Source organism: Vipera berus, assembly GCF_964194415.1.
Source record: "Vipera berus genome assembly, chromosome: 2".
NCBI classification, from domain to species: Eukaryota; Metazoa; Chordata; class Lepidosauria; order Squamata; family Viperidae; genus Vipera; species Vipera berus.
This window is the reverse complement of record NC_138203.1, coordinates 218,144,823-218,169,797: the sequence shown is the minus strand read 5'-3', so window position 1 is coordinate 218,169,797 and position 24,975 is coordinate 218,144,823. Positions and strand designations below refer to the sequence as shown.

Below are 24,975 nucleotides of genomic sequence, written 5' to 3'. Positions count from 1 at the left end.
CTTTTTTTCTGGAACATTCCAAATAGAAGAAGACATGGTGAAGCCAGGTTAATTTAAGACCACCAACTTGTTCTGCTTAGGCCTCAAATCTCCTTGCTCGTAATGGCTCTCCTGCCCTGTTGACCTGGAGGTGAAAGGTGCCATCTTCACTTCCAAGTCCCTGGGGGCTCCTTGTTTTCTCCTTCTGTGGAGGGATTTTTGCTGTTTTGGTACAATTTCACTTCAGCTGACACATGGGTGGGTGTTGGGATGGGGAATAATTTGCACAATGAAGAAAACAAATTCCTATTTAATTCTTATTCCCATAGCAGTTATTATCGAACCTTTTCAGCACTTCAAACTGTTGCTGTGGCTTTTTTTATTGATTCTTCCAGATTCACCTTATCAGTGGTTACCTTCAGCCTTCTGATGTTACAATAAGAAGTGAGAACAATGATCATTACAAAAATTTCCACCAACTGAAAAAAACCCGAGTTTGGCTAGCCAGATTTGAGGAAAAACTGCTTCCCAAATTTCCTCATAAATACCTTGGGCTCAGAGCTAATACAGCTGGAGAGCGCTCTTAATTGCAAACTAGAAAGCTGTTTTTTATAACAACAACAACAACAACAACAACAACAACAACAACAACAACAATAATAATAATAATAATAATAATGCCATAATCCCATCTGACCTACTCCTATAGGCATATTGATATTCCCCCAGGCATGGTGGTTCTAATATTATATATTTTATTTTTGATGGATTGATTGATGATGGTTTTGATTTGATGTTATGGGACCCTCCACTGTATCAGAACTCTTTGTCACGCTTCTTTTCCCTTTGAATATTTAACTCAGATTCCCTTTAGCGATCGATCATAAAAAAGTCTCCTTCTATGGATTCTATGGACAGGACCGTGTTGTTTTCTGGACCACAGAGCAAAAATGACTTGCCACTTTCAGTATGTTTTTAGACTTCTCAGTATAGCCTGCACATCTGAAAGTTCTTGGTGGTCCTCCATCCAGATACTATCCAGACCCAATTGTACTTTATTTTTTACAGATTAGTTAGATGCTGCCATCATAAAAAAACAAAACTACTGCATAGGGCTAAGCACATGAAATACTCTTAGATTAATAAGTATTTGTAAACCCAAATGATGAGGCTTTGGCATTTTGAAAATTAAAAAAAGAATAAAAAAATCTGTGCAGACAATTTCAGTTATTAATCAAAACCCCTTGGCTAAACTCCATCAATAATTTATAGATAGACTGAGTTCATATTCAAGCCTGAAAGCCACATGTGTGGTATGCATGATGTTGCTCATTCTTATATGAAACAAGAGATTTGAGAAATTCTTCAGATCTCTCAATGAGCAATCTGCAAACAATATTTGAGAATGGCACACTGTTTTCTATTAATAGTTACTTGATATTTTTCATTGCAATAACATAATAGCAATGAAATTACATTGATTTGATTGTTTCCACTCTATTTTCCACAACCTAGGTAATATGATTCAGGCTATAGTACTTAACTTGAATGGTTTCTATTGGCAAGCAAATTTAAGCATAGGACCCAATAGTCTTTATGTCTAGAGTACCAAAAAAAATCAGGCATCCAACAATAGGATGTAATGGAAACTACTAGGGGTAAATAAAGAGAATATACACAGCATTTTCAATAGAAAAAGCAAGAAAATTGGCAGATTGCTGAACCACCCATAATTAGGAAAGAGTATGGTTTAGTAGAACTAAGGAGTCCACAAAACTAATCAATAGAGCATTAGGAGAGAAATGATTGAGGTAGCACCCCTGAAATGGATGCATCCAAAGAAGATCTCTTGATTCCATCTCCACAGCCACAATGATGTGGTCTTATTGTGCCTCATTTGATAACCAGGGCCAACATATCCTCTGAAATATCCAAAATTCAACAAGGAAGTGGCAATTATAGATACGTGCCATATATTTTTCCTCCATGTCTTTAAGACAAAGAACAAATACTGTACATCAGGAAGAGCTGTGGTGGCACCATGGTTAGAATGCAGTACTGCAGGCTATCTTACTGCTCACTCCAGGAGTTTGATTCTGACCCCCTCAAGGTTAACTCAGCTTTCCATCCTTCTGAGGTTGGTAAAATGAGGACCCAGATTGTTGGGGGCAATATTATGCTGACTCTGTAAACCATTTAAAGAGGGCAGTAAAGCACTATGAAGCAGTATATAAGTCTAAGTGCTATTGCTATTTATGAACCAGCATTTTCTTTTTAAAAAAGGGTGGGGGGAGGTTCAGGCCTGCTCAGTACTTGCATGGGAGTCCAACACTGTAGGCTAGACCACCAGAAAGTACCAGAAGCACAGATTAGCTGCTTCCATATTGTTGCCAAGGAAACTAGATGGATATATCCAAGAAGTTGTCAGCAGTCAAGCACAATTTGAAGGGAGACTTTATCATTTTATTTTGTGCAAATATTTAAATAGAGAGGACAGCTGTAGGGGATAAATCATATTATTCTTAGAATTCTTAGAACTCCAGTCTTTGGCCTCATTTCACAGGAGGCCCAACTTCAATGCTGCTGGCGGCTGGGAGTTGCAAGGGCAAGTCTAATGATTTGACCTTAGTCAAGCAGGCAGGGAGAGATTATGCCTGAAAACAGGACTCCTGTTTCTCTTCTGCCATTCCCTCACATCCCCCTACAGAAAGCAACTGGGTGGGGTGGAACACACACACACACACTTCCCCCCTCAGGAACAGGTTGTTTTCTCCAAGGGGTTTTCACTGCCTCTGCACAGCCACAGTGTAAAGTGCACAAAGGGAAACAGAGCCACCAAACCTACACTGCACACTCGTTATTGTCCCTGCTGCTCAAACATACCCAGCTTATTTTTCTTTTAGGACCAGACCCAGGCACTTGAAGCAGAACAAACAGTTCTCTAAGGCAGAATTCCAAAGCAGCTCCCACCAATGGGTGGCTCTTTCAAAACTACATTTTCTTGTCCCAGCTGGAGCATCGCCAGATGCAGTCATCGAATGATATCTTTGGAGAGGGTGGAGTAGGGCTATTCAGCACATACACTGCCACAACTGCCCATTATACTGCTCAATTCCCATGGGTTTCTTCACATGTGACCAGGAAGCTCTGCAGAGGCAAGGATCTCCCCTGAGCACATCCTTGTCGTGAGAAAAATGGGGGAAATGACAGCCATTAGAAACCAACATCGGCTCATTACAGGATGGAAAATGTTGGCTATTGTAATTGGCAGCATTTCCTTTCTTGTTTAAACTTGGGTTTTCCACCACCGCTGCCTCTCCTTTTCCTTGTGCCCTTGCTGGTTCCACTGGACCTGCCAGAGAAAGCACTTATATTTCTAACTGATAGGAATTAAATAGAGGAAACAGGCTTTCTCAAGACATTTTGCAGCCTGAAAGAGAACAATCAAAGACCGCTCCTAGTCATCCAAGCAGAGGATCTGATGATGAAGCAAGCATTGTGATGGCATACTGCTGTTTTCATTATTTACTTCCCCATGAATTCACCCTCTGCACCCAAGTCAATTCACGTGCCACCAAAGTTACTTTGAAAGAAAATGTCTCTCCTCTCCCTCTGCCCTTAGAAGTAAAAATTCAGTGATAACCAACATGAAAACTCAAAACCTCTTGTCCCTATTGGCTGCCTCATTTTGCCTAATGGTGGTTTCCATCCTACGACAGGTGTCTACTCACATCAACCGCTGCTCTCCTACACATCAGACTACTTCTGAGAAGAGAAGCTCTGGAGATGCTTCTTGACAATACACTTGCACGATGTGCGATGCACTGGCTTTAGCTGAGAAAGAAGTCACTGAAACATTTGTGCCATCAGTGCATGGCAACTGGTGCCCTTCACGTATGATTCAGGTTAGTGTGTCAGTAGAGTGCATTAACCAAGGATGCTGAGGAATCTTTCATCTTTCAGTGTAACTGGTATGCAGACACTCTTCTTTAAAGCTATTTTTATCATTTTTAATTTGCTGCTAGGAATTCAGTGAGACTACATCATGCTGCTTTTGGCATAAAGGCACTCTGTTAAGTAATACCAAATTTAATTGAGAATTAAACTTTCTCTGGCAAAGGTTGCTCCTGTTAATTCATGGCTGAGTTCTTGCAAATAGTTCAGATTTGATCTCAAAGCTCCAGGTTCTTCTCTTGAAACTTTGTTTGGTAGTCAATAATATTGCTTGGTTAGTCTTACTCATAAGACCCAATAAGCCATAGACTGATTGTAAAAATGACAGGCATTATAACAACAACTATGAAATAATACTCAAAGGGTTATTAGTATTTGTTATAATGAGGCACCAATCATGATCTTGTAAACACTCGTTTCCCTGAGGGGAAACTCCACCTTCCTCCAGATTGTAGAGAATAGGGACCCTTTGGCTGCAAGAACATATCAGTCAAGAACATCCAGATATGCTGGATGTTTTTCTGGCATATATACTGGATTTTCTGTTCTATTGAAGGCCACATTAATGACTGATTACATGTCAGTGGAAAAGAAGTAGAAACAAATGGTGGGGAAGACCATCAACAACATTTGGAGAGGATGCCCATTGTTGCCTTTTCTCCTCTTGTTAATAACATTTCTCTCCTCCTCCTTGCAAAAGAATGAACAGCTCTGTCCACATCTATGCATTGGATTGAGAAGTGTACATAAAAGGGTTCCCAAGGCCACTCAAAATGCTGTGACAGCATTTGGAATGACTGTAGAAGCTATAAACCTACATGCATGGTTTCCTAGGCCAGCCTGAATCACTAATTCATGTACAAAGAAAACAGCTTGCTTGCCAACTAGGTTATGGACTACAGCTATGTTCTTCATTTTTTTCTCTTTATTTCATTCAGCCAAAGAACAGAAATAGAGCAGAATTCAGTCCAGCCACACTCCCCCATCTTATGTTCTTGCCATCCAGCATAGAAGAGGTGGCAAGTTGGTAAAATACTGGTTGCTTGTCAGCTAACTCCAACGTCTAAATAAGTAAATTCATGCATCAAGAAGGGATGTGGGAAGAAGGTTATTGAGCTCTTGGCTAAGAATAGCTAACCTGTTTTTCCTGAGAAGAATCCTGAAACAAAATGTACATATCAACATGATATAAATAGATAGTTTTCCCCATCTCATCCTTCCTCAGAAAACAAAATTTACCGGTAATTGCAAATAGGGGAACCAGTCAGGATCCTGCCAAATCTTTCATTGCTGGTTACCTCCGTTCCGAAGACATGTCCCCATTTTTATTTATTTTTTTGCATGGGGCTGAAATATGGAGCAGAGAGATTCAGATGAGATGTTACTATTATGGGTTGACTGCTATTGTAAAATTGAATATTTCTATCAGAGCTAAATAATACTAAGTAAATGCTCAGATATGAAGGGTGTCTAGAAAAACTGTTGTTCATGTGAATTTAAAGCAGCAAATATATGTCAGAATCCATGCAGAGCATGGCTAATCAGAGTTTTCTTGTTCAGGGAAAAGGAGATACTTTGCTCTCTTCTAATGACATTCCCCCAGCAACTTTCAGATTTAACAAACAATTTTTTCCCCCAAATCTTTACTCAAATTGCCAGCACATATAATTTAAACTTGATAAATCTGACAGCATACATAAGGCAGTGATTCTTGATGCCTTTGAGTTCTTCAGCTGGAATGAACCTGGACCACAGAAAATTGTATACGGCATGTACCATTTCTTGGCAGAATGACACTGGCAGGCTAATCTCAGAGCTCTAATTATGATTCAGCAGCAGTGGTCTGGGTGTTCCTACTGAGTGTTAGTGCAAACACCGGTATAAGCAGAATAACAGGCATTTTGAACTGGCTGCAGCAGGAAGTTAGGAGGCAAACTGTTTTACCCTTTACCAGATGGACAGCAATGCTTCCAAAGTGGTCACTCAGGCTTGCAGCATTCACATCAGCGCATTCTCCTCCATCTTACCATTAACCAGAGTTAGGAAATGTAAGAGCTATCTCAGTGGAGCCATGTTTCATCTTTTGAGTCCAATGCTCAGTTTCCAACAGCATCGTGCAAATGCTCTGAAGAACTAACAACTTTAGAAGAGTCGTTGGCATCAAATCAAAGGTCTATCTGCTCCATCATTCTGTCCACTTGTTGGCCAACCAGATGCCTGTCAGTAGCGCTTCAGGACATGACAGCTGTAATACCTTCCTGCTTTTAAGACTGAAGCTAACAGTTGTATTGGTGTGTGGGTGTGTTAATTCTTTATGTGAAAGTGAGATACATTAGTGCAGTTAAGATTGACACCAGCAACTGAAGGTGATGAGATTAGTTCTGATCATTTATTTGAAGCACTTTAAACCTCCTTGTAATAAAACCCCACCATTGCTGCCTTCCTAATATCTCCAGAGATGGTTAATCTCAACTCATTGCTCTCTACACAATAGCATTTTGCTCTTCTAGACAATAGTCTTTAGTAATCGGTGCTGCTTTCTAAATTCCAAGGACTACTAAGTAGTTAAAAATTCAAAAACAGGAGTGGATTAGGGAAAGCACCACCCAGGGCTAGCATTAAATAGTCCATATGCAGCAATGGCCCATGTGCACCCTCCAAAATTGTAATTCTGGCTTCTGCCCTGACATCATCCTCCCTCAAAAGTTGCAATCCAATTTTAACATTATTGGGACAAAAAAAGTCATTAAATATAGGGGATGTGTGATCCTATTCAGTTCAATTCATCTTAATTTACTGTAAACCCAGTTGTGTGTTACCTTGGTGCCACTCACCCTTCACATGAAAGACCAAGTATGGTTTTCAGTCCCAACTTTCAGTTGAGCAACCCTAGTGTACACTCTGAAAATACAATCTCACTATCAAGTGAAATGACTTTATGACACACATGCTCCTTGTAACAACTGAGCTCCTAGATTATATATATATGTTCCACAGCACTTTTTTGATACTGCTCATAGCAGTGCTTTTCTTTATCACAAAAGCACAAAAAGAGTGACAGATTAATTCTAGCCCAAATAGGTTGCATCAATGAAATAAACCGTTTCAAGAGATAAAGAAGTTTCTCTATTCTGCTTTGGTCAGAAAACCTGGAGTCCATTTCTGATCACATTTAAGAAAGAGATTTGCTGTATTCAGGTAATATTATTAAAAGTAGTAAAATTCATCACAAGAGCAATGATAGAAATGCCGCTCTCCCATAAATGGGCCCTTTGATCTTAGTTAAAGGCAAGTGCATGGGGGTGAGCAAAGTTGTCTGCACACTGGATACATTCCCATATGCACCTGGTAGGGCATGCAGAAGCTAATACTTTGACAGCCTCTAGATCAGATGAAGAAAATAATGATAAAATAACCTGTAGTTCTTTCCTGCTTCTCCTGTGTATACTGAAGCTGAAGGAATCCAGTGCCAAATTCTTTGGAGGGCTACTACTACACAGGTCATACTTCTCAAAATGCCAAGAGCCATTAAATCCTAACATTATTTTAATTTCAAGCTCATTATGCACCCATTGTTTCAGGATAGGTCATTGGTGTCTATGCCCAGTATTAACTGTAGAGAGCCCGCCTGGAAGCTCATCTGTAGGCTAAATTGAGAACTGAAAAAGGTCTCAGTAGTAGGCAGTGGTAACTGCTTCCACATTGCTGCCATGAAACTGACATGTTGAAGTTGAGATCAACTGGAAAGAGTCTTTACTTACTAAAATGGCAGCTATAAGTCTCGCTCTATTGCCAGCTCCACTATTGTTATTCCAAACCATGAATTTACTATAGGGATACACATTCATAACAATGCTTTTCACAACGCTGCTTGCAACCTGATCCTTGTTATAACTTTTCCCCTTCCTGTTGATACTGAATTATGCTTCCCCCCCCCCCCCCCGCACTGATTAATCTGACAAGAAAAAAAACCAGGGAAGTGGGTGGTTTTCTCTACACTGATTCTCTCACCTTTCTCTAAAGGCCCGACTGCAGTATTACTGGCCATGCTGGTGGCCTGGACCATGTTAAGCACCAATAATGATTAACTCTTCCTTCCCATGTTTCCCACTTTCTCACTGACCTCCTCCCTTCCTCCAATTCTTTTCATCTGCCACACTGATAAAAGGGAGAAAGATACGGATGCACAAATGATTGACTCAGGAAAAAAGAGAGCTTGGTTAAACAAAGATCTTTAACCACTCTGCTGTTACAGCACTGCAGGGAAATGGCAGTATAGAAATTACTAGACTGCATGGTAAGCATTGGCAGAGTTGAAGGGATGGTCCTTTCTTGGCAAAATAGGCCTATTAGCTGCTGAGATTAGTCTGCATTAAGCTAAATCAGTCTAGCTCAGACAATAGGAGTATTGGAGCAACATTACAAAAACGGGCCCTTTGAAAATAGGGCAGAAAAACTTGTCCTAAGATCTTTTTGAGAATGAGTGGGGTAGTAATAGAAGGTACCATTCATTTCTGACTTCCAAAATCAGTTTACTATTTCTTTCTGGCAATTGAACAATTGAAAAGTATATATAAAATTTTAATTAGGCTAGTTGCATTAAAATTAGAATTGGATTATATTCTCCTTGATACTGAAGTTTTCTTAGCCCCAAATGCTCAGATCAAATATATATCTTGTCAAGGCCTAATTCAAACCAATTAAATGCTTTCAAAATTCCTTTAACGTAACAACTCATTTCAAAGCACTAAGCGGTACCAACAGATTATGTATGTCTTAAATTTAGAAATGTTTTTGTAATGTACACAACAGAAAAGGCATCCCAGCTATCTTTGAAAATAGACCAGAGATAGAACCAAACAGTATTGCCTAGAGGGCCTTTCAGAGTTGCAGTGCAGTGTTGCGCAAAAGAGTAGAGTTTGGGTTGCAATGTCACCACCACACACTTTTCATCAATTTATCTCTCATTGCATAGTCACCCATGGAACTGTTTTGTAAAAGGGATCATGAATATCATGTTGAATTTGTACTTGTGAATTGTGAAAAAAAGAATGAAGACGTATAGTAGGTGATAACCTCATGAATCAATAAAGCCTTATTAACTTAGTTTTTCTTGGTCTGTTGTTTGAAATAAATATAGTTACAGTGACCACTGATAATAGCAGCATCAACAGAAAGGGAGAAAAAAGGAGTGCAAAATAGGAGCATATTGTTGAGGAAAAATATTGCTAAAAAATGAAGGAAGCATACACAGAAATCTCTGCCCACTCACTTAGGGATTACCTCTTTATCTATGCCTTGGATTCATTTTTGATTTAGTGCTAAAGGCTAATCTACACTTAGATGGGCCATGAGACCATTAGCCTGCCTTAGTGGGCAGATTTAGAACAGGCTTATTAAAAAGCATCTGTCATACTACAAAGCTGTGATGTAAATTAGCTCTGGCTTTGAGAAATTAGAGAGGATTCAGGAAAAAAAACACGCTTCCAATGGATCTGACAGTGAGCATGTCCAAAGCATGTTTTCTGCTATATACTTGGCGTGATGATGCTTATCTTTCAGCTCTAATTCCACTGTCCCTGGACATGCAGATATGCTCAGGAATAATTGCATTAAGGCTTGTGTGGCTGAACATACAGTGTATGGTGACAGTAACTCAGCAATATCATGCAAATGAGAATGGCATCTTAAACAAACGCAGGAATCACTGGAAGAATAGTCAGTGAAGAAGAACACTGAGCATATTACTAGTCATAAATATTCCCATTCTCCCCATTGGTCCTCTTCCCACAGTTCTTTCTGCATTGTTATAACCCTCTGCTCAAGTTACACACATAGAGCTATGAAAATAAACTTAATGCTCTTGGATGTACCCATCAGATTAGATCAGATCTTTCCCAGGAAGAATGCAATTCCAAGTCTCCTCAATTCTCCATCTATTCACCATCTCTTGTAGAAGAGGCCACTCTTCCTCCTAGACGTTCTTCAATAATCCCATTAAAAAAACATATCTTTCCTCTCCTGAGCTCTTATTTCATTCATGTTGTTCTCCTTAGCTTAGTGCCTTTGAGTTGTTTTTAGATTGTTCTCCAGAGTCCCGGCTTATCTAAACTGTATGCTTTTAACAGCCAGTCCAGCTTCTTCTCTCATTTCCTGCAACTTCACATCTCTCTCTCTCTCTCTCTCTCCAGCTTTTACTCAACCTCTGCTACTCAAGTTCTTCCATCCTTTTAGCTGTCTTGGCCATCCTTTCCCAGCAGCCTTCAGCTCTATTGCCAAGTCTTATGATTTATTCTTGCTGTTTTATCAAGGCTGCAAAACCCTGGGTCAGGTGATCCAGTGAAAAGACTCAATTCCCTGGCAAAGGTAGTGCTTTTCTACTTTTTTTTTTAAAAAAAATGTAGATTAACAGGAAACCAACCCTTTTATAAAGACCTCAAAGACACTATTTTTCAAAGTCCTCAGTTTGAACTTCTCCCTTCCACGGGGTGCAGAAATCTTTAACAAGCCAAAAGGAGGATTTCAATTAAATACGCACACACATCACTTAAAGGCAGAATGGATCATGTTTCCATCCACTCTTGTTCTTCCTTTCATGCTGCAAAGAAAAGGTCAGATTGCTCTCCAGAACTATATCCTTCTTTGTAAACGAGATGAAAACAGAGAACACAGCTCTGGGCAAAGCAGAGTTATAATAATAATTTCAGAAAAGACAAGGGCTGTCCTATCTTTACTAAGCATAAGCAATAACTTCGGGCAGCAGATATTGGAGGCGTAATCCTCTCAGATGGTCCTCTAGCACTTCTCTGCCTACCCTTTCCCCCTTTCGAAGGCACAGCTCTGTAAGCCTTGACTGCGGTTCTTAGTCTAGGTTTCTTGTATATTTGGTGAAGGCTGCTAGCCTATCAGTACTATGGAAATATAACCAGCATCCCAAAAATAAATGCAGGGGTGGGGGAACCACCTTGTCCTTTGCCTCAGGCAGCAAAATGTAAGAAAAGGTCGATTAGAACAAGCCACTGTGGCACTTAACTCAATTTGCCAAGCACGGATATTCTTAATACTTTCTGTGTGTTTTGAAACCTTGAGCAAGTAACAAATGACATAAGTTTTTCAACCCATATTTCCAAGCATAGAAACAGCCTGTATTCACACAAAATGAATGGGCTTGACACCAGACCCATTTGAGAGAATTAAATCTGGACAAATTCAAATACGGTCAAAAACAAAATATAGAAATCAGAGAAGTCAGAAACAGAATCTCATACTATCTACAGGTGTCTCCAGTGACGCAATGCATCCATCTAATAGTATTTTCACACTCTAGGGCCCCTCAACCTCATCTTTCAACCTACTAGCATGGCAGTTAATTCATTCATTCATTGACATTTATTGTTTAAAAAATAAGTTCCAAAATTAGGATGAGTGGATGCAATCAAAGATGATCTGTGTGAACTTTTCACAGTTCACTCACCTCTGTCTGATAAGTTACACCAGCCGAAATTCCCTCTTTTAATGTGGAAGAAAATTACAGGGTTTGCTTTTTTCTGCCTAGTTGATTTAAAGAGGTATGTAGATAGAATAAATCTTCCATGTTCACAAATTATCACCACAGATTCTGAAAAGATGTTTGTTTAGAGAAAGAAGAGCAGCAGAAACAATCAACATTCCCATATTGGGCTTTCAAGAATTCAGAGTCTTCACAGGTAAGCAAGTTAGGCAAGGTACAAAATCAACTTCTTATCCCCTTATAGTTTCCAGGTCAGATTTGCTGGTTAACCTATTGTTTGCCTCCAGTTATGACCCAGAAAACATCAGAGGCTGTTCCCCTAAAGGTCTCCTCTAAGGAACTGTACAACACATCTCTTCTTCCCATGCTCAACATAATATATGCTATGGGAATATTTAATGGCAATATTGAAAGGCAGGTTCTTCATGATCCCCTTCTGGTGAACCAGAAGGGGCAGCCTAAATATACATCAGCCATAATAAGTACATAATAAGTCTGTCTCCCTGCAGCCTGGAAAAGGAAGGGAACTTAAGAGGAAATGACACATAAGGTACAACCATCTGTTCCTAGTGGGTAGTCACATGCTGAGTCTACCATGTCAGCTTCCTACCCTTGGAGCTCCATTTGTCAACTCAGCTCAGCATCCTTCACAGGCAATCATTGCTTCACACCAGCTAACCCTGAACATTTACAGACAGTGTGTCCCAACACCTGTCTCCTTCTCAGCAACAGGCAGAGGGTCCATTCATCGTAGCCCAGTCTCTTCCTAGGGATTTCAGTATATGAGTGGCTGCCAACTCTTCAGTGCATTCAGCAGCTTGGGTTCACTGAGCTGTCAATCTGCTGCCTGCACTGCCAGCCATGGTGCATGACTCTTTCAAAGATCTAAGGAAAAGCCACAAGCTGCAAGGCTAGTTCTCTCCAGATGGCGAGAGGCATGGAAGTGCAATGTGCCATGTGCTTGATTGATGCAGGCTGCTAGCCCAGGGGCTTCTCGGAACCTGTTCTAGAAAAGCATTGTTTATAATCACGGCTAGAGTCCTAAGAAAAGGAATTGCTTCAAGCAGCTTCCTTGGAAACAGAGTAATCATTCGGATAAACTAGCCATTGAAACTGGGCTTTCAAGTTTGCAGCTTGCTCTGTATACAACTATGTTCCAGATAGAGAACTTTTGATAAACCACTGATTGCCAGAAAGTAAAACCCAAAATAGGTTTACCATCACAATGTTGTTTTAATTCAGAAACTGGATCCTTACCTTTGAAAGTGAGCTGCACCCTTGGAGTAGCAAAGAGGTAATCCTTGGAGTATGAGGGCCACCAGCCCACAATGAGAAGGATGGCCCAGAGCAGAAAGCCAACTAGGGGCATGGTGCAGAGAACTGAGGATCCAAAATCCAAGCAGATGTCTCAGCCACTCTAGCAGAGGAAGAAGGAGGAAAGAAAAGACAAAAAAATGTTACTTTCCCAAGTTTAAGACGGGAATTGAAGAAATAAAATAACCTACTAACCTGTCAGCTAAACCATTCAGAATCCTATCCCCCAGCTACACAGAACTTGGGAGTTAATCTCTGCTTTCTTATAAGCAGATTAAGGGTGAGAAATTCAACTTTTGGAACAGGAAAGAGGATGCTTTGGCAAAGAAATTGATGCTGTGTGGGATGGGTCTATGACAGCTCACCACAGCCAACTCGCCTCAGGACAAGAGTTACACTAATATTGAACAAATAGTAGAATAAAATTATTGAAGAAAGGATGACAAAGGAGAGAGAAAATGAAACGAGAATGTAAAAAATTAAAATAACATTTAAAATTATTTTAAATAATTAAATTGAATTGTTGAATTGTCCTGCAGTGGTGAGTCAGCCATGATAAGTTGTCCTACGGCGAGTTGGCCGTAACGAGTTGGCCATGGTGAATTGGCTGTGGCGTGTTGACTGTAGCGAGTTGAATGTGCTGAGTTGACTGCAGTGAGTTCTCTCATTCTGGTGTGAGATGGTCTATCAATAGTTTAAAATTTGGTCTAGTGGTTAAGGCACCAGACTACAAAATGGGAGACCAGGAGTTCAAATCCTGCCTTGGCCATGAACGCCAGCTGGGTGACTTTGGGCCATTCACTCTCTCTCAGCCCAACCCATTTCAACCTGCCTCCAGAAGCTGTGAATGCTCTAACACTGGAAGTTTTTAAGAAGAGACTGGACAGCCATTTGTACGAAATGGTATAGGGTTTCCTGCCTGAGCAGGGGGTTGGATTAGATGACCTCCAAGGTCCCTTCCAACTTTATTATTATTATTATTATTATTATTATTATTATTATTATTATTATTATTATTATTATTATTATTATTATTATTATTATTATTATTATTATTATTATTATTATTATTATCATCATCATCATCATCATCATCATCGGTTGTTGTAGAAAAAAAGAAGAATATTTATTGGATATGTCCAATAAATAAGTAGAATTAGTATGTGTAGTATTCCCTCAGAGCACAAGAGCAAATGGTGTATGATATCCCCCCCCCCCCGTCTCCAACAGTCTGCATAAATGCCTGGAACATTATATCTTCTGTAGGCTCTGATAAGGCACCGAACCAAAGTGAGTTTTCTTTGTGGTGAACGTGATTCCAAGACTAATGGTGTGTTTAAAGTAATTATAAAAAAATGCTGTTGTCACATTCCACATCTAAGGGCAGATACCATATAAATTCTCACATTTTTAGTAAAATTCCAAGCCATCATCCTGACCACCTGGTTCACACATTGCATTAACCATGGTTTTCCAATTCTTATTGTAATGAAGAAATCACAGTGGTGGGATCACACAAGACAGCAAGCAATCACTTCTTTGTGCGATGAACCAGATTAGCTTAATCTGGGCACAGAGAGAAAAATGTTATAGAAGCAAGGCAAATACAAAGTATCTTGAACGTTAACCCCATTCTAGAGTGATATGGGTATTCTTTGGCATTAGACTGCCTAGTACTGAATGTGTACACACACTACACACACAACAGATTTCGGACTATTTCCTCGATGAAGTGTAATCCTTTGCTGCCCTCTGGGTTTTCTGCTAAATCTCTTCACGTTAAGAAGGCCTCTAGACCAAATCACTTTTAGCTTTCCATACAGTAAATATTTCTAGTCCTCAAAAGAAATGTGAATACAATACTTTTCAGTGTAGATAAATTTGTCTCCTCCCTTAGAAGAAAAGAGATCCAAGGGCTGAGCAAGTTGGTGTGCACATTTCAAGATGATTTCGTTACAACAGTGTTTCACCTCTGGCTACAAAGATAACCCCAAGGATGAATCAGACATATTGCCAGCGTCCTCAGTAAGTTTAAAGCAAGTTGCTGCTGTAACACGAGTGCGGACCCTGAGTGGGGGGACTTTTCGCCCTGTGAGTGCAACTGGGGTCACTGTGTCTCCCTACTGCTAGAACATGGGAAGGGCTGCCTTTCACTGGAGGCATGAATCCCAGCCAGGCCATTGGAGCCCAACTGCAATTAACAAGCTCACATGCTGCTCTCATTTGGTAAAGTAAACAGGTTTTGATTGAGGGGCAGTAATCAAGTTGTCTCCTTGCAGGAATGAAAAGAGTCCTTATAGTCCTATCTCATGGCGGCAAGAGTCAGAGCCAGCAGCCCACCCACCAGGGGCTCTCGAGGGAGTAGCTCTTCCCCCTCGGAGACAGAGGCAGAGAAGGGCTGCTCCTTCCTTCCTCCTCTGGGCTACCTCCATCGCTCTCCTGCCGAGCACAGAAAAGCAGTGAACCAGGGGAAGGAACACTTGCACAGTACAAGTCTCCATTTTCTACCAGGCAGGAGAAATCTGGACTTAATTATTTGAATGACAAAAAAAAAGACAAAACACATTTTTTTAAGAGGAGAAGGAAAAGAGAGAGTTTGTATGTACCAGACTAGCTGAGTTGGAAGGGATCTGACAGCTTTGCCTGGCTAGAGTGCAGGGCGGGGGTGGGGGTGGGGGGGGAGGCAGTGAAAGTAACTACCCAGAATTCAAACGGGACTTTCTGTATGTGTAATTTACAGTATTCCCTTTGTTGGGTGTAAGTTACACATAAATTTCCCAACTTCAGTGATGACGACAAACATACATTTCCTCATAGGAACATTTCATCATTTCCTCAAGACAAAACATTTTCTCATTTAAAAAAAAATACTTTTGCCCTTTACCCAGTCCCTCTGGATCAGAACTGGCTTCCTGTCCTTCTTTCCCAGCAGATCTGCCTTTTCAGAATACAGTACAGGTTAAGTATCCATTTGACAACTGGACAACTAATTACATGATAGTTGTCTGCTTTCTGCGGTTGCAGCTGGTGGAGGCTTATAAAAGCAGAAATGTGATTGAATTTATTCCTCCACACAATTTCGGCATCTGAAATTGTATCAAAGTACTTCAGAAAAATGACTTCCTCAGAACGATGGTCCCACTACTAGTATAAAATGGGAACCTTTCATTGAATATTCTGGGAAACCAATTTCTTCTATGAAACAGAAAGGCATTGAGTGCAATTCACCTTCCTAAAACCCGCCCAGATTTGTTGGATACAAGATGGATACAAGCAAACAAAAATTATAAACAAACAAACAAATTAATTAATTTATCAATGAGTCTACGGTAATTGATTTTTACTATATTCGGATGATACTTGCTCTGAGGAGTTAAACTTTATCCAAAGGAGTTGGCAACCAAAACACAAAATCATCTATGCCAATCCCTTCAGCATGTCACGATAACATAGTATCCAGACTTTCCTGCCATGCAAATACAATCAGAAAGCATCACCTAAAGATGCTCTTAAAATATGGACCCAGGAAGCCCCATCTACTGCATTTGCCTTTTTTTTTCTTTCTTTCTTTCTTTTGCAGTACAGCTGAATTTTCCTTCTGCTAATAGAAGGCAGAACATTGTTCTATCCAGCTGAGCCTGCCTTGCCTCCGGAGACCTCTGACTTTTCCTTCTTTTCTTCTTGTTCCAGCAAAGAAAACAGGCCATTTGGTGCCACCCATATTCTAAGAATGTTTTTTGCCTGGATTACAGGGGCTTGAAACTCAGAAACATGGTAACTTCTACATTCTTAAGCTCCTTTCTTGTTTTATTTCTATTGTACTAAACGCGCATCTGGATGCAGTTATAAACCATGTTAGAATGATTCAAACAGTATGCCTACATGTGAACAGGCAAAAATCTGTTTAGGTATTTAGAGCTCTTCTCCAGCAAGGGTATCTGAAAAACCTCAAAACTAATGTATAACATGCACATTATTAGCACTACAGTGAGTTTCTAAAAGGATACTTTTTTAGGCTGATCCAGAACAATTTGCAGTGAAATGCACACACATACACACAAAACACAAAAGGCAAAGCAAGCCAAGCACAGCTCATATTCTGCTTGGGACAAGCAGAACAAAGGGAGCCGGGGCTTAAATGTTCTCAGTACTGCTCTCTCTGGTTAACCGGTAAGATGCAGAGAAGCAGGAGTTAATGACAGAAACAAACTTCAGGGATTTCACAGGAAAATCCTTGGAATCAGTCAAACAAATCCAACCTTGCTGTAAGGATGTTGAGAATAATGGATGGGCCCATAGGAAGATAGAGCTTTCTTCAGCTGTGGGCAATACACCACAATTGGAGGAGTTAAAGTTTCCCAGGGGCAATATATCATAGCAATTTCCTTTGCTCTAGGTAAATATTTGTATTATTTCCCTTTCTTTCCGCACACATTCGCACTTCCTTTTTCGCAGATTCCTCACTCAGCACTCACTCTGGGATTTTTTATTTTTTTTTGGAACCAGAATGTCTAAAATCCGAATTAACCGCGAAATAACTGCTACAATCAACTGCAGTTGAATCAAAACCTTGCCTGCCTTGGAAAATAGTTCTGGCAGATAACGCTGTTGCATTTGGATGGTGATGAGCGTGCCAGTGAGAGCAAGTGAGATGGCAAACAAAGGGAAAGAGTAGGGCAGGGGGGGGGGGAAGAGGATAAGAATGAAAGAAAAAAGGAGAAGATAAGCAACAGAAGTAGCTGAAAGTTGTGAGATAAATGCAAAATAAACACCTGCATAAATGAAAGAGAAGCTGTGTTTTCTAAAGTTTCATACACTTTCCTGACGGAAATAGACCCAACTGACTAATACATGTTTACCATGAACTTTACCTAGAAACCGTATCGTTCTGCATATGTTACAGCTAAACCTCTCTTCATCTCACATAAATAAGGAGATCAATCGAACCATAAGCGAGGCGAACATTTGGGGGAACTAAAGAAAATTGGGGAAACCTCCTGATGGCTCTGTTAATTCACAAGAGGGGTTTCTGATCACACTCAGTTTACCACCAGGCCTTCAGAGAAACAAGCTTACAGTGCAGGAATTATCTTTAGAGAATGGTAGAACGAAAGGGGAGAAGGAATATGTGAGAAAATTATTAACAACTCTGTTAATGTGTGCGAGCCACAAATGGGCAACGATGCTAGTGAAATCATTACAGCTTTTGATCTAGGCATAGGTCTCCTAACATTGCCATATAAAAGCCTCATGAAACCTCAGGCCTGTTCTACAGCAGTGTTGCTATTAGCTACATTCCTGTGCTCTCTTGTGCCTCCTAGAAATGATTAGAAAGGCAGAAAATGCCCAGAGCATTCATTCCATATGACCAATTATCGGTAGGGATTTCATACAATCATTTCTTGCCAGGGGTGTGTGTGTGTAGAGGAGCACAGATCTCCCTTTTTATTTACAGTGTTTTCCTGGGGCCAACCTACCACTAGGTATAATGAGGCAACCACCTTAGGCAGACATTCTTGGTGGAGTGGAAGCAGAAAGATATTCATGGACAGAACTGGGGGGGGAGGGCAGTGAACTCCTGCTGCTCACTAGGCTCCTCTGAAGGTAGAGGAAATGATGCAAACAGGCAAAGAAAGAGGCAATTATTTATTAAACCTATAGGCCCATGGTGGCGAACCTATGGCACACATGCCACAGGTGGCACACAGAGCCCTCTCTGTGGGTACGCGCGCCGTCGCCCCAGTCCTAGGCCTTCAGCTGGGTTTTATAAAACGTTTTCGCTTTAGGCCTCCGCCACCGTGTGCAAAAAAAAAAGGTTCAATCAATGAATTTCAACTTCTCGTGGGAAGAAAAAAGATCTCGCAAAGTTGGAATTGATTGATTGAACTTTTTAATCCCATCCAGTCTGCTGTTACCACCACAGTCACGCCCACCCAATTGGCCACACCCACCCAGCACCCGACGATACATAAGTGGGTTTTGGGTTGCAGTTTGGGCACTCGGTCTCTAAAAGGTTCGCCATCACTGCTATAGGCTGACCAACTCCAATGTGACTATGGGTAGTGTGTGCGCATGTGTGTGGGTGTGTGGGTGCATGCTTTCAAATCAGTGTTGACTCTTGGGTGCTGCCTGCACAAGTCCCTGCAAGTTTCTTAGCAATGGATTTTGGAAGTGGCTTGCCTTTACTTCTTCCCCAAAGCTGAGAGAAAATGACTGGCCCAAAGTCACCCAGCTGAATTGGGTCCAAGGCAAGGCTAGAATTCACAGCTCATAGTTTCTGCCTGTTGCCTTTAGCCCCACACCAAACAGGCTCTTGTTTTTGCATGGTGTAAAATCAGTTGAAAACAATACAATAAATATAGAAAAGAAATATCTAGGGGGAGGGGGGAATGAATTTGCAATCCAGTTCTCCCCAAAGGGGTCTGCCACCACTTTGCCCAAACTTAGAAGAGCTGGTTTTGAGGGCTTGTTGAAATAGGAATGGCTGTCATCCACAGATCAAGAAGAGTTTTTCTTGCTAGCCTCAAGCAGCTTCATGTGATTCTATGTTTTTTGTTGTGTCATTCTGTGTCTGCCTGTCTCTCTAGCTGTCAGGGTATTTATTACCTTATTAGTTTATTGGGACAATTCTATTGTTTTGTTAACCAGCTTAAAACTTTCTGTAAATGCGAACAGGAGTATTAAATTAGTTTGATCAATAAGCAAGGCAGTATGGATGCCTTGCATGTGGCTCCTTATGTAGTCAAAATGGCACCCCTTCATAAAAGGCAGGCATCAGCAGAAAACACAGGGAAATCCCTGTATCTGCAGAAAAACCAAGTGGAGAAAATATAAGCTCAATGAAGATTGAATGTTTAGTGCTGGCTGGGTGACTACTGAAAATTAATTGAAAATCACAGTGCAGTGAAGAGAGAGGAATGGCAGAGCTATTTGGTAATTCCAACCCCCCTCCCCCCCACACACACACCAACATAATGCAAAGTCCCACTTTTCATAACTATGCATGTTATCTGTCCTCTGATAATTTGCACCTGGTAGCAAATACAAAATAAGTTTACTGAATTCTTTGCCTATGGTGATCAATTCCCAAAAGTTACAGTATGTGTAGAAACACATGGAGAAGGAGAGTGCATTGCTAACTGCAGACGGAGTTTTATTGGCTTTTCCCCATTTTTCCTTGGGATTCCAATTATTCCAATGGCCCCCAGAGTGGATCATAATGGCTTCCACATTGAGTATCTTGATCATGGTAAATTCTTCAAACTAACTGTTTGTTAAGAAAATAAGTATTCTTTTAACATTTCAGTTCATGTGTAATAATGGAAAACGAAATCTACTTGGATTTCTCTTCCCCTGTTTGTGCCAGATACGAATATTGTGTGTGCATGACACAATGCACCAGAGGAACTTGACAGAAAATGGTTTAAAATGAACCAAGCTTTACGCTGGCATTGTAACAGACTAGTTGAGCAGTGCATGAATTGAACTGTCCTCTGCAAAAGTTCCCCAAATGCTGACTGCACAAGGCTGAAAGCACAAGGGAGCCAGCCCCTTTTTATTCAAAGCCACGTCCTGCCATGCATGGAGATCAGGAGATGCATCCCTTTCCTTACTGACACCTCATTCATAAAAAACTGTCTGTCATTCATGCTGCAGTGAGAGAAATGAGGGTTCTTGGGACAGCGACTGAGGAGGGAAGGAATCACCTGCCATGGTAGCTGGACATTTTCATTCCTGCTCTGAAGGGCTGTAGTATTACTTGTTGAATTAATTAAGACTTGACTCAACAAATATCCCAATGACAACACAGTGTTCTGTATGTTATTTTAAACCAAAGTACATATTTTTAAAAAGACAGTGGGCTTTTCAAGAGCAGGAAGGAAAAACATTACTATTTGCTGGTTTGCCTTGACAAAGAAGAGAAAAGGCATCTGACAAGATCCAGAAACTTGTCCACAATTGAGTTGTTGGAGTGTGGATTTGGGAACCTTTTAAAATGGTATTGGCCAGGCCCTACCTGCATTTCATTTGATTGCCAAGAAAGTCCAGCTTTCTTTCTTTCTTTCTTTCTTTCTTTCTTTCTTTCTTTCTTTCTTTCTTTCTTTCTTTCTTTCTTTCTTTCTTTCTTTCCTTCCTTCCTTCCTTCCTTCCTTCGTTCTTTCTTTCTTTCTTTCTTTCTTTCTTTCTTTCTTTCTTTCTTCCTTCCTTTCTCTTTCTCTTTCTCTTTCTCTTTCTCTTTCTCTTTCTCTTGTTATTGTTTCCTCTTATACACAAATATAATGGATTCGTTCATAAATGAATTAAGGAGCTTATGGTAACCGCGTTTCTGGCGGGTCTTTCCCCGTAACGTTCATCGGCAGCACAAATTCCTTCGGCGCACCACCACCACCACCACCACGCCGCCCCGAGGAAACCAGTTGCTTTCCCCTCGGTCGAGTGACAGCCGGCGGCCCGAGGAAAAGCAACTCGCCCAAACGCGGGCGCGGCGGGGCCTGTCTAGCCCGGGAGCTCAGCAGCCGGCCCGGGCCTTTCTCCCGAATCCCCGAGACGGGGAAGGGTGGAGCGGAGCAAGAGCCGCAGCACCAGCCCTCACTTCGGTGGGTGACGGGACGAGCGAGGCTTTGGCTCGCTCAGCACCGCCCGCCGCTTAAGCGAGGAGGCTGCGCGATCTCTCGGGCCAAGAGAAACGCGAGCCTAGCTCGAGTTCCCCGAGGCGTCGGCAATCGAGAAACCGGAGCGGCGCGTCCTCAGGGCGATCCGAAATGAGTCTCTAACCTTGGCAGCGCACCAGCCAACTCGGAGCGCGTCCGCTCTTTCCCTCTCCCTCGAAGCACCCGGAGAATGCCCGGGAGGGAGAGAGAATAGGGGGCGCTTGGACCGTCCGATCCTACCCGGCTCGTTTCTCCCGAAGACTCAAGAGTTCAAGTCTTCGCCAAACCCGAAACATCAGCCCGATCGCACCATCGTCCCAGACCGATCTTCGTGATTTCCCGCTCAGGTAAACAAGAAGTGCCACCCATTTGCTCTCCTCCTCCTCCTCCTCCTCCTCCCGCGATCCGCAGGTCCAGACTAAGCGCCCCGCATCTCAGACTGCCTCGGAATTCCTGTTCTGGACGGGACCACTAGCGATGTACGCACCGGCGAGGAAAGGGGGTCACGGATGCGGCGCGATGCCTCCACTTTTCTAAAGCACGCCTATGCTAAGGCGGCATTTATCTATCCAAGGAAAAGGTCTCTCGGGAGATTTAACTTTGAAGGTTACCACTTCAGGCAGCTTGGTTACCCGGAAGTCACGGAAAGACACATGCACTCACGCCAACATGCTTTCCAGCGCTTAACCCCGAGACTTTTTGGTGATCCTGGAAAGGTAAGTCACCTGGCTTCTTCCACCGTTCAGCTCCTTTTCCTGTTCTACTACCCTTCTCATAACTCCTGGACTTTAAAGAGGTTCCTCCCGAGTTCCCTCCAAATAAAGGTATGCAGCCATTCAAACATACAAAATTGCCCGCGTTCTTAGCAGCAAGCACGCGCGCGCGCGCACACACGCACACACACCTTGCTAAATGACTCCCCCTTTTTATGGGGCAGGGATATCAAAGGGCTTTCGCCGGAGATATTAACAATGAGAGAGAAAGGATTCCAACCCCACCTTAGTAAAAAGGAAAAAAAAGAAAGAAAGAAAAAAACCAGCTTCGAGTGAAAGCGGTCCAGAATTCTGCCTCGGCTCCTTTCTTCCTCTACATCCCACTTTCTCGGATTTCTGCTCAACTTTCCGGGCCCATCCGAGGTAAAACAAGGGCCAAACTAGCTATTTCCCGGAGGCCGCAGAAAGTTTGCAATCAGAAATAGTTCTTTGCCTCCTCTCCACCGATCTCCCGCTCTCCGCTTGACAATCCTCTCCTCCCCGCTTCGCTGTCCGGGACTCAAGGTTGGAAGGAGTTCCGAAAGTGGAACCCGGAGCCCGAGCCGAGCGACGTCCCCCTGACCTCCACTTCCCCGCCCTTCTCGGTTCGCGCCCCCTCCCCTCCCGTCCTGTACCTTTGCCGAGGCGGAGAGCAGTCCGGCCGTTCTCCCGACAGAGCCGGACCCGTTCATTTGGAAGCGGGGCGACAAAGGTGAAGGCGCGGGAGTGGCAGTTCGCGGAAAAAGAGAAATCTGCTTACGAGCTTAATCCTCTCCCGGGCAGGCGTACCTAGATTCTGCCTGCAAGCGGATCGCCGCGGACGATCCAAGCCAAGGCACTTCGCCCGTCGCCCAAGGAGCCGAGGAGAAGCGCTCGCTTCCCAGCTCCGCCAAGCCGGAACGGAGAGGAGAGAGAAGACCCTTTTTCGGCGCCAAGCGGGCATTTCTTACCAGCTTTCCTGGGAGCGACGTCCCACCGCCGCCGTCCTTCCCCGCTCCCTTCGCCCGGAGGAGAGGGAGCGCTCCGACGACCCTCCGATCGAAGTGCCGCGCCTTCCGCAATTCGAGACTTGGGGAAATCAGGAGTTGAACCCGGTTCTCCTCTCCCAATCCATAGATAGGCGCTCGCGGCGGAGCAAGTTAAGAAAGGCGGCCAAATCGGGTGGGGATTCCCAGACGCCCCGAGCGGCGCTCCTGACTTCTTTTTTTTCCCTCCCTTTTCTCGCGCGGCTCGGCTCGCCGCTTCTCCCGGCCCCTCCGAAGTTCTTGCTGCAGGCCGATCGCCAGGAGCGCACGGGCGCAAGTGGGGGCGGGGGAGAGCGGAAAGGAGGGGAAGGGAAGGCAGGAAGAAAGAATAAAAAATAATGGTTGTGGACGCTCCTGCCCACTTTGCCAAAAGAAAAAGGAAAAAAGAAAAGAAAAGAAAAAAAAAGAAAAAGAAAAAGAGGGGAAATAAACCGCCACCCTCCTCCTCCACACACACATACGCTTACAAATCCCCCTCGCTCACATTGAGCACCCAAAGCCTATTCAGTCAATTGGCTTCTACTTGCCTGCGATTTGCATAGCCCCGCCCCTTTCCCACCTCCTCGGCCATTCAAGCGGGGCACGGACCCATAGCCGTTCCCCTCCCCGCCGCGCCCCCTCTTTTCTCCACCTGTACCGCCCCTCCCTGCAGCTGGGTTTCGCTTGGCCAGGCGGACGCGGGGAGCCGCGGGATTCCGGCGCGCTCTGGGTGTCGGCTAGGTGGGTTGACCACCGTCTCCCGAGAGGGAGGATGGCTCTGCCTTCCTTCCACCCATCGCCTCCTGCCGCTTCCAGCCGTCCTGCGCGACGGTTTCCATCAACGGCCCGGTTGCAAGCAGCGCGATCCGAACCCAAGGCTATTATTGGAATCGCCCGCGTTCGGGCACACACGCGGCTCGCTCTTCTCCTCCCCGGCTGCGTGCTTCGGGAAGGGGGATTCTGACTTTCCTAAAAATCCAGAGGCAGGTGGGTGGGTGGGTGGGTGGGGTAGGGGGATAGATAAATAAATAAAGCGAGTCCTTTGTCTCTCTCTCTCTCTCTCTCTCTCTCTCTCTCTCTCTCTCTCTCTCTCTCTCTCTCTCTCTCTCTCTCTGACTTGAGTTATTCTGTGAAGTGCAAGGGAGTGGTGGAGAGGGAAGCTTGGTGATGGAGTGAAAGAGAGGGAGAGAGAGGAGGCAGGAGGGGGCGTTGGAGGAAGGGAAAGAGAAAGAGGTAGAAAGCAAAAAAAGAAGAAGGGAAGAATACCCGCGTGAGAGCGAATGAATGACGGGGGGGGGGTTAGGGGTGGGGAGAGAAAGATAGGGCCTTGCTTTTTAATATTGCAAAAAAAAAATCCAGCCAGGCACATCCTTCAAGAAATACACTCTCCGCAACAAAGAAAACTCGGGTGTAACTGACAGCGGGAGAGACTGTTATCTCCCCACCCCACCCCACCCCAGCCGAGCCGAGCCGAGCCGAGCGCCTCCTTGCTCAGTTAATCTGCTCAGGCAAGCTTGCTTAACTCTTTGGTGGAGAGGAGTAGAGAGGAAACCTACCCCTTTTCCTGCCTGGGAGGAACCATCCTGATCTTGAGATTCAAACTGGGAGCTGTGGAAATGCTTCTGTTTGGGTTTCCTCAGCAGCTTTGGAAGAAGGGTCCATTTACAAGTCAGGATTCCAGACTAAAACTTCTGCCTGAGGAGAGCAGGTCATTTTGTCACCTGAGTCAATAGGTAAGATGGCAGTTTCCCCTTCCGGATAGAAAAGCTGATTGGGCTGGCAATCTGAACCTCAGCAGTAGAAGAGATGCT

The 24,975-nt window shown here is 43.1% G+C and overlaps 1 protein-coding gene across 1 annotated transcript in view; it reads right to left on the bottom strand.

Moving 5' to 3' along the window:
- Positions 1-24,030, bottom strand: part of SEMA3F (semaphorin 3F) — a 152,217-nt gene extending 128,187 nt beyond the window's left edge. The window contains exons 1-2 of the mRNA XM_081321004.1: positions 23,111-24,030; positions 12,701-12,860 (exon numbers count right to left, since the gene is read on the bottom strand). Of these exons, the coding sequence (XP_081177130.1) occupies positions 12,701-12,812 (112 nt within the window). The 5' untranslated portion in view covers positions 12,813-12,860; positions 23,111-24,030. The remainder of the gene's footprint in view (positions 1-12,700; positions 12,861-23,110) is intronic.
- Positions 24,031-24,975: the final 945 nt, after the last annotated feature.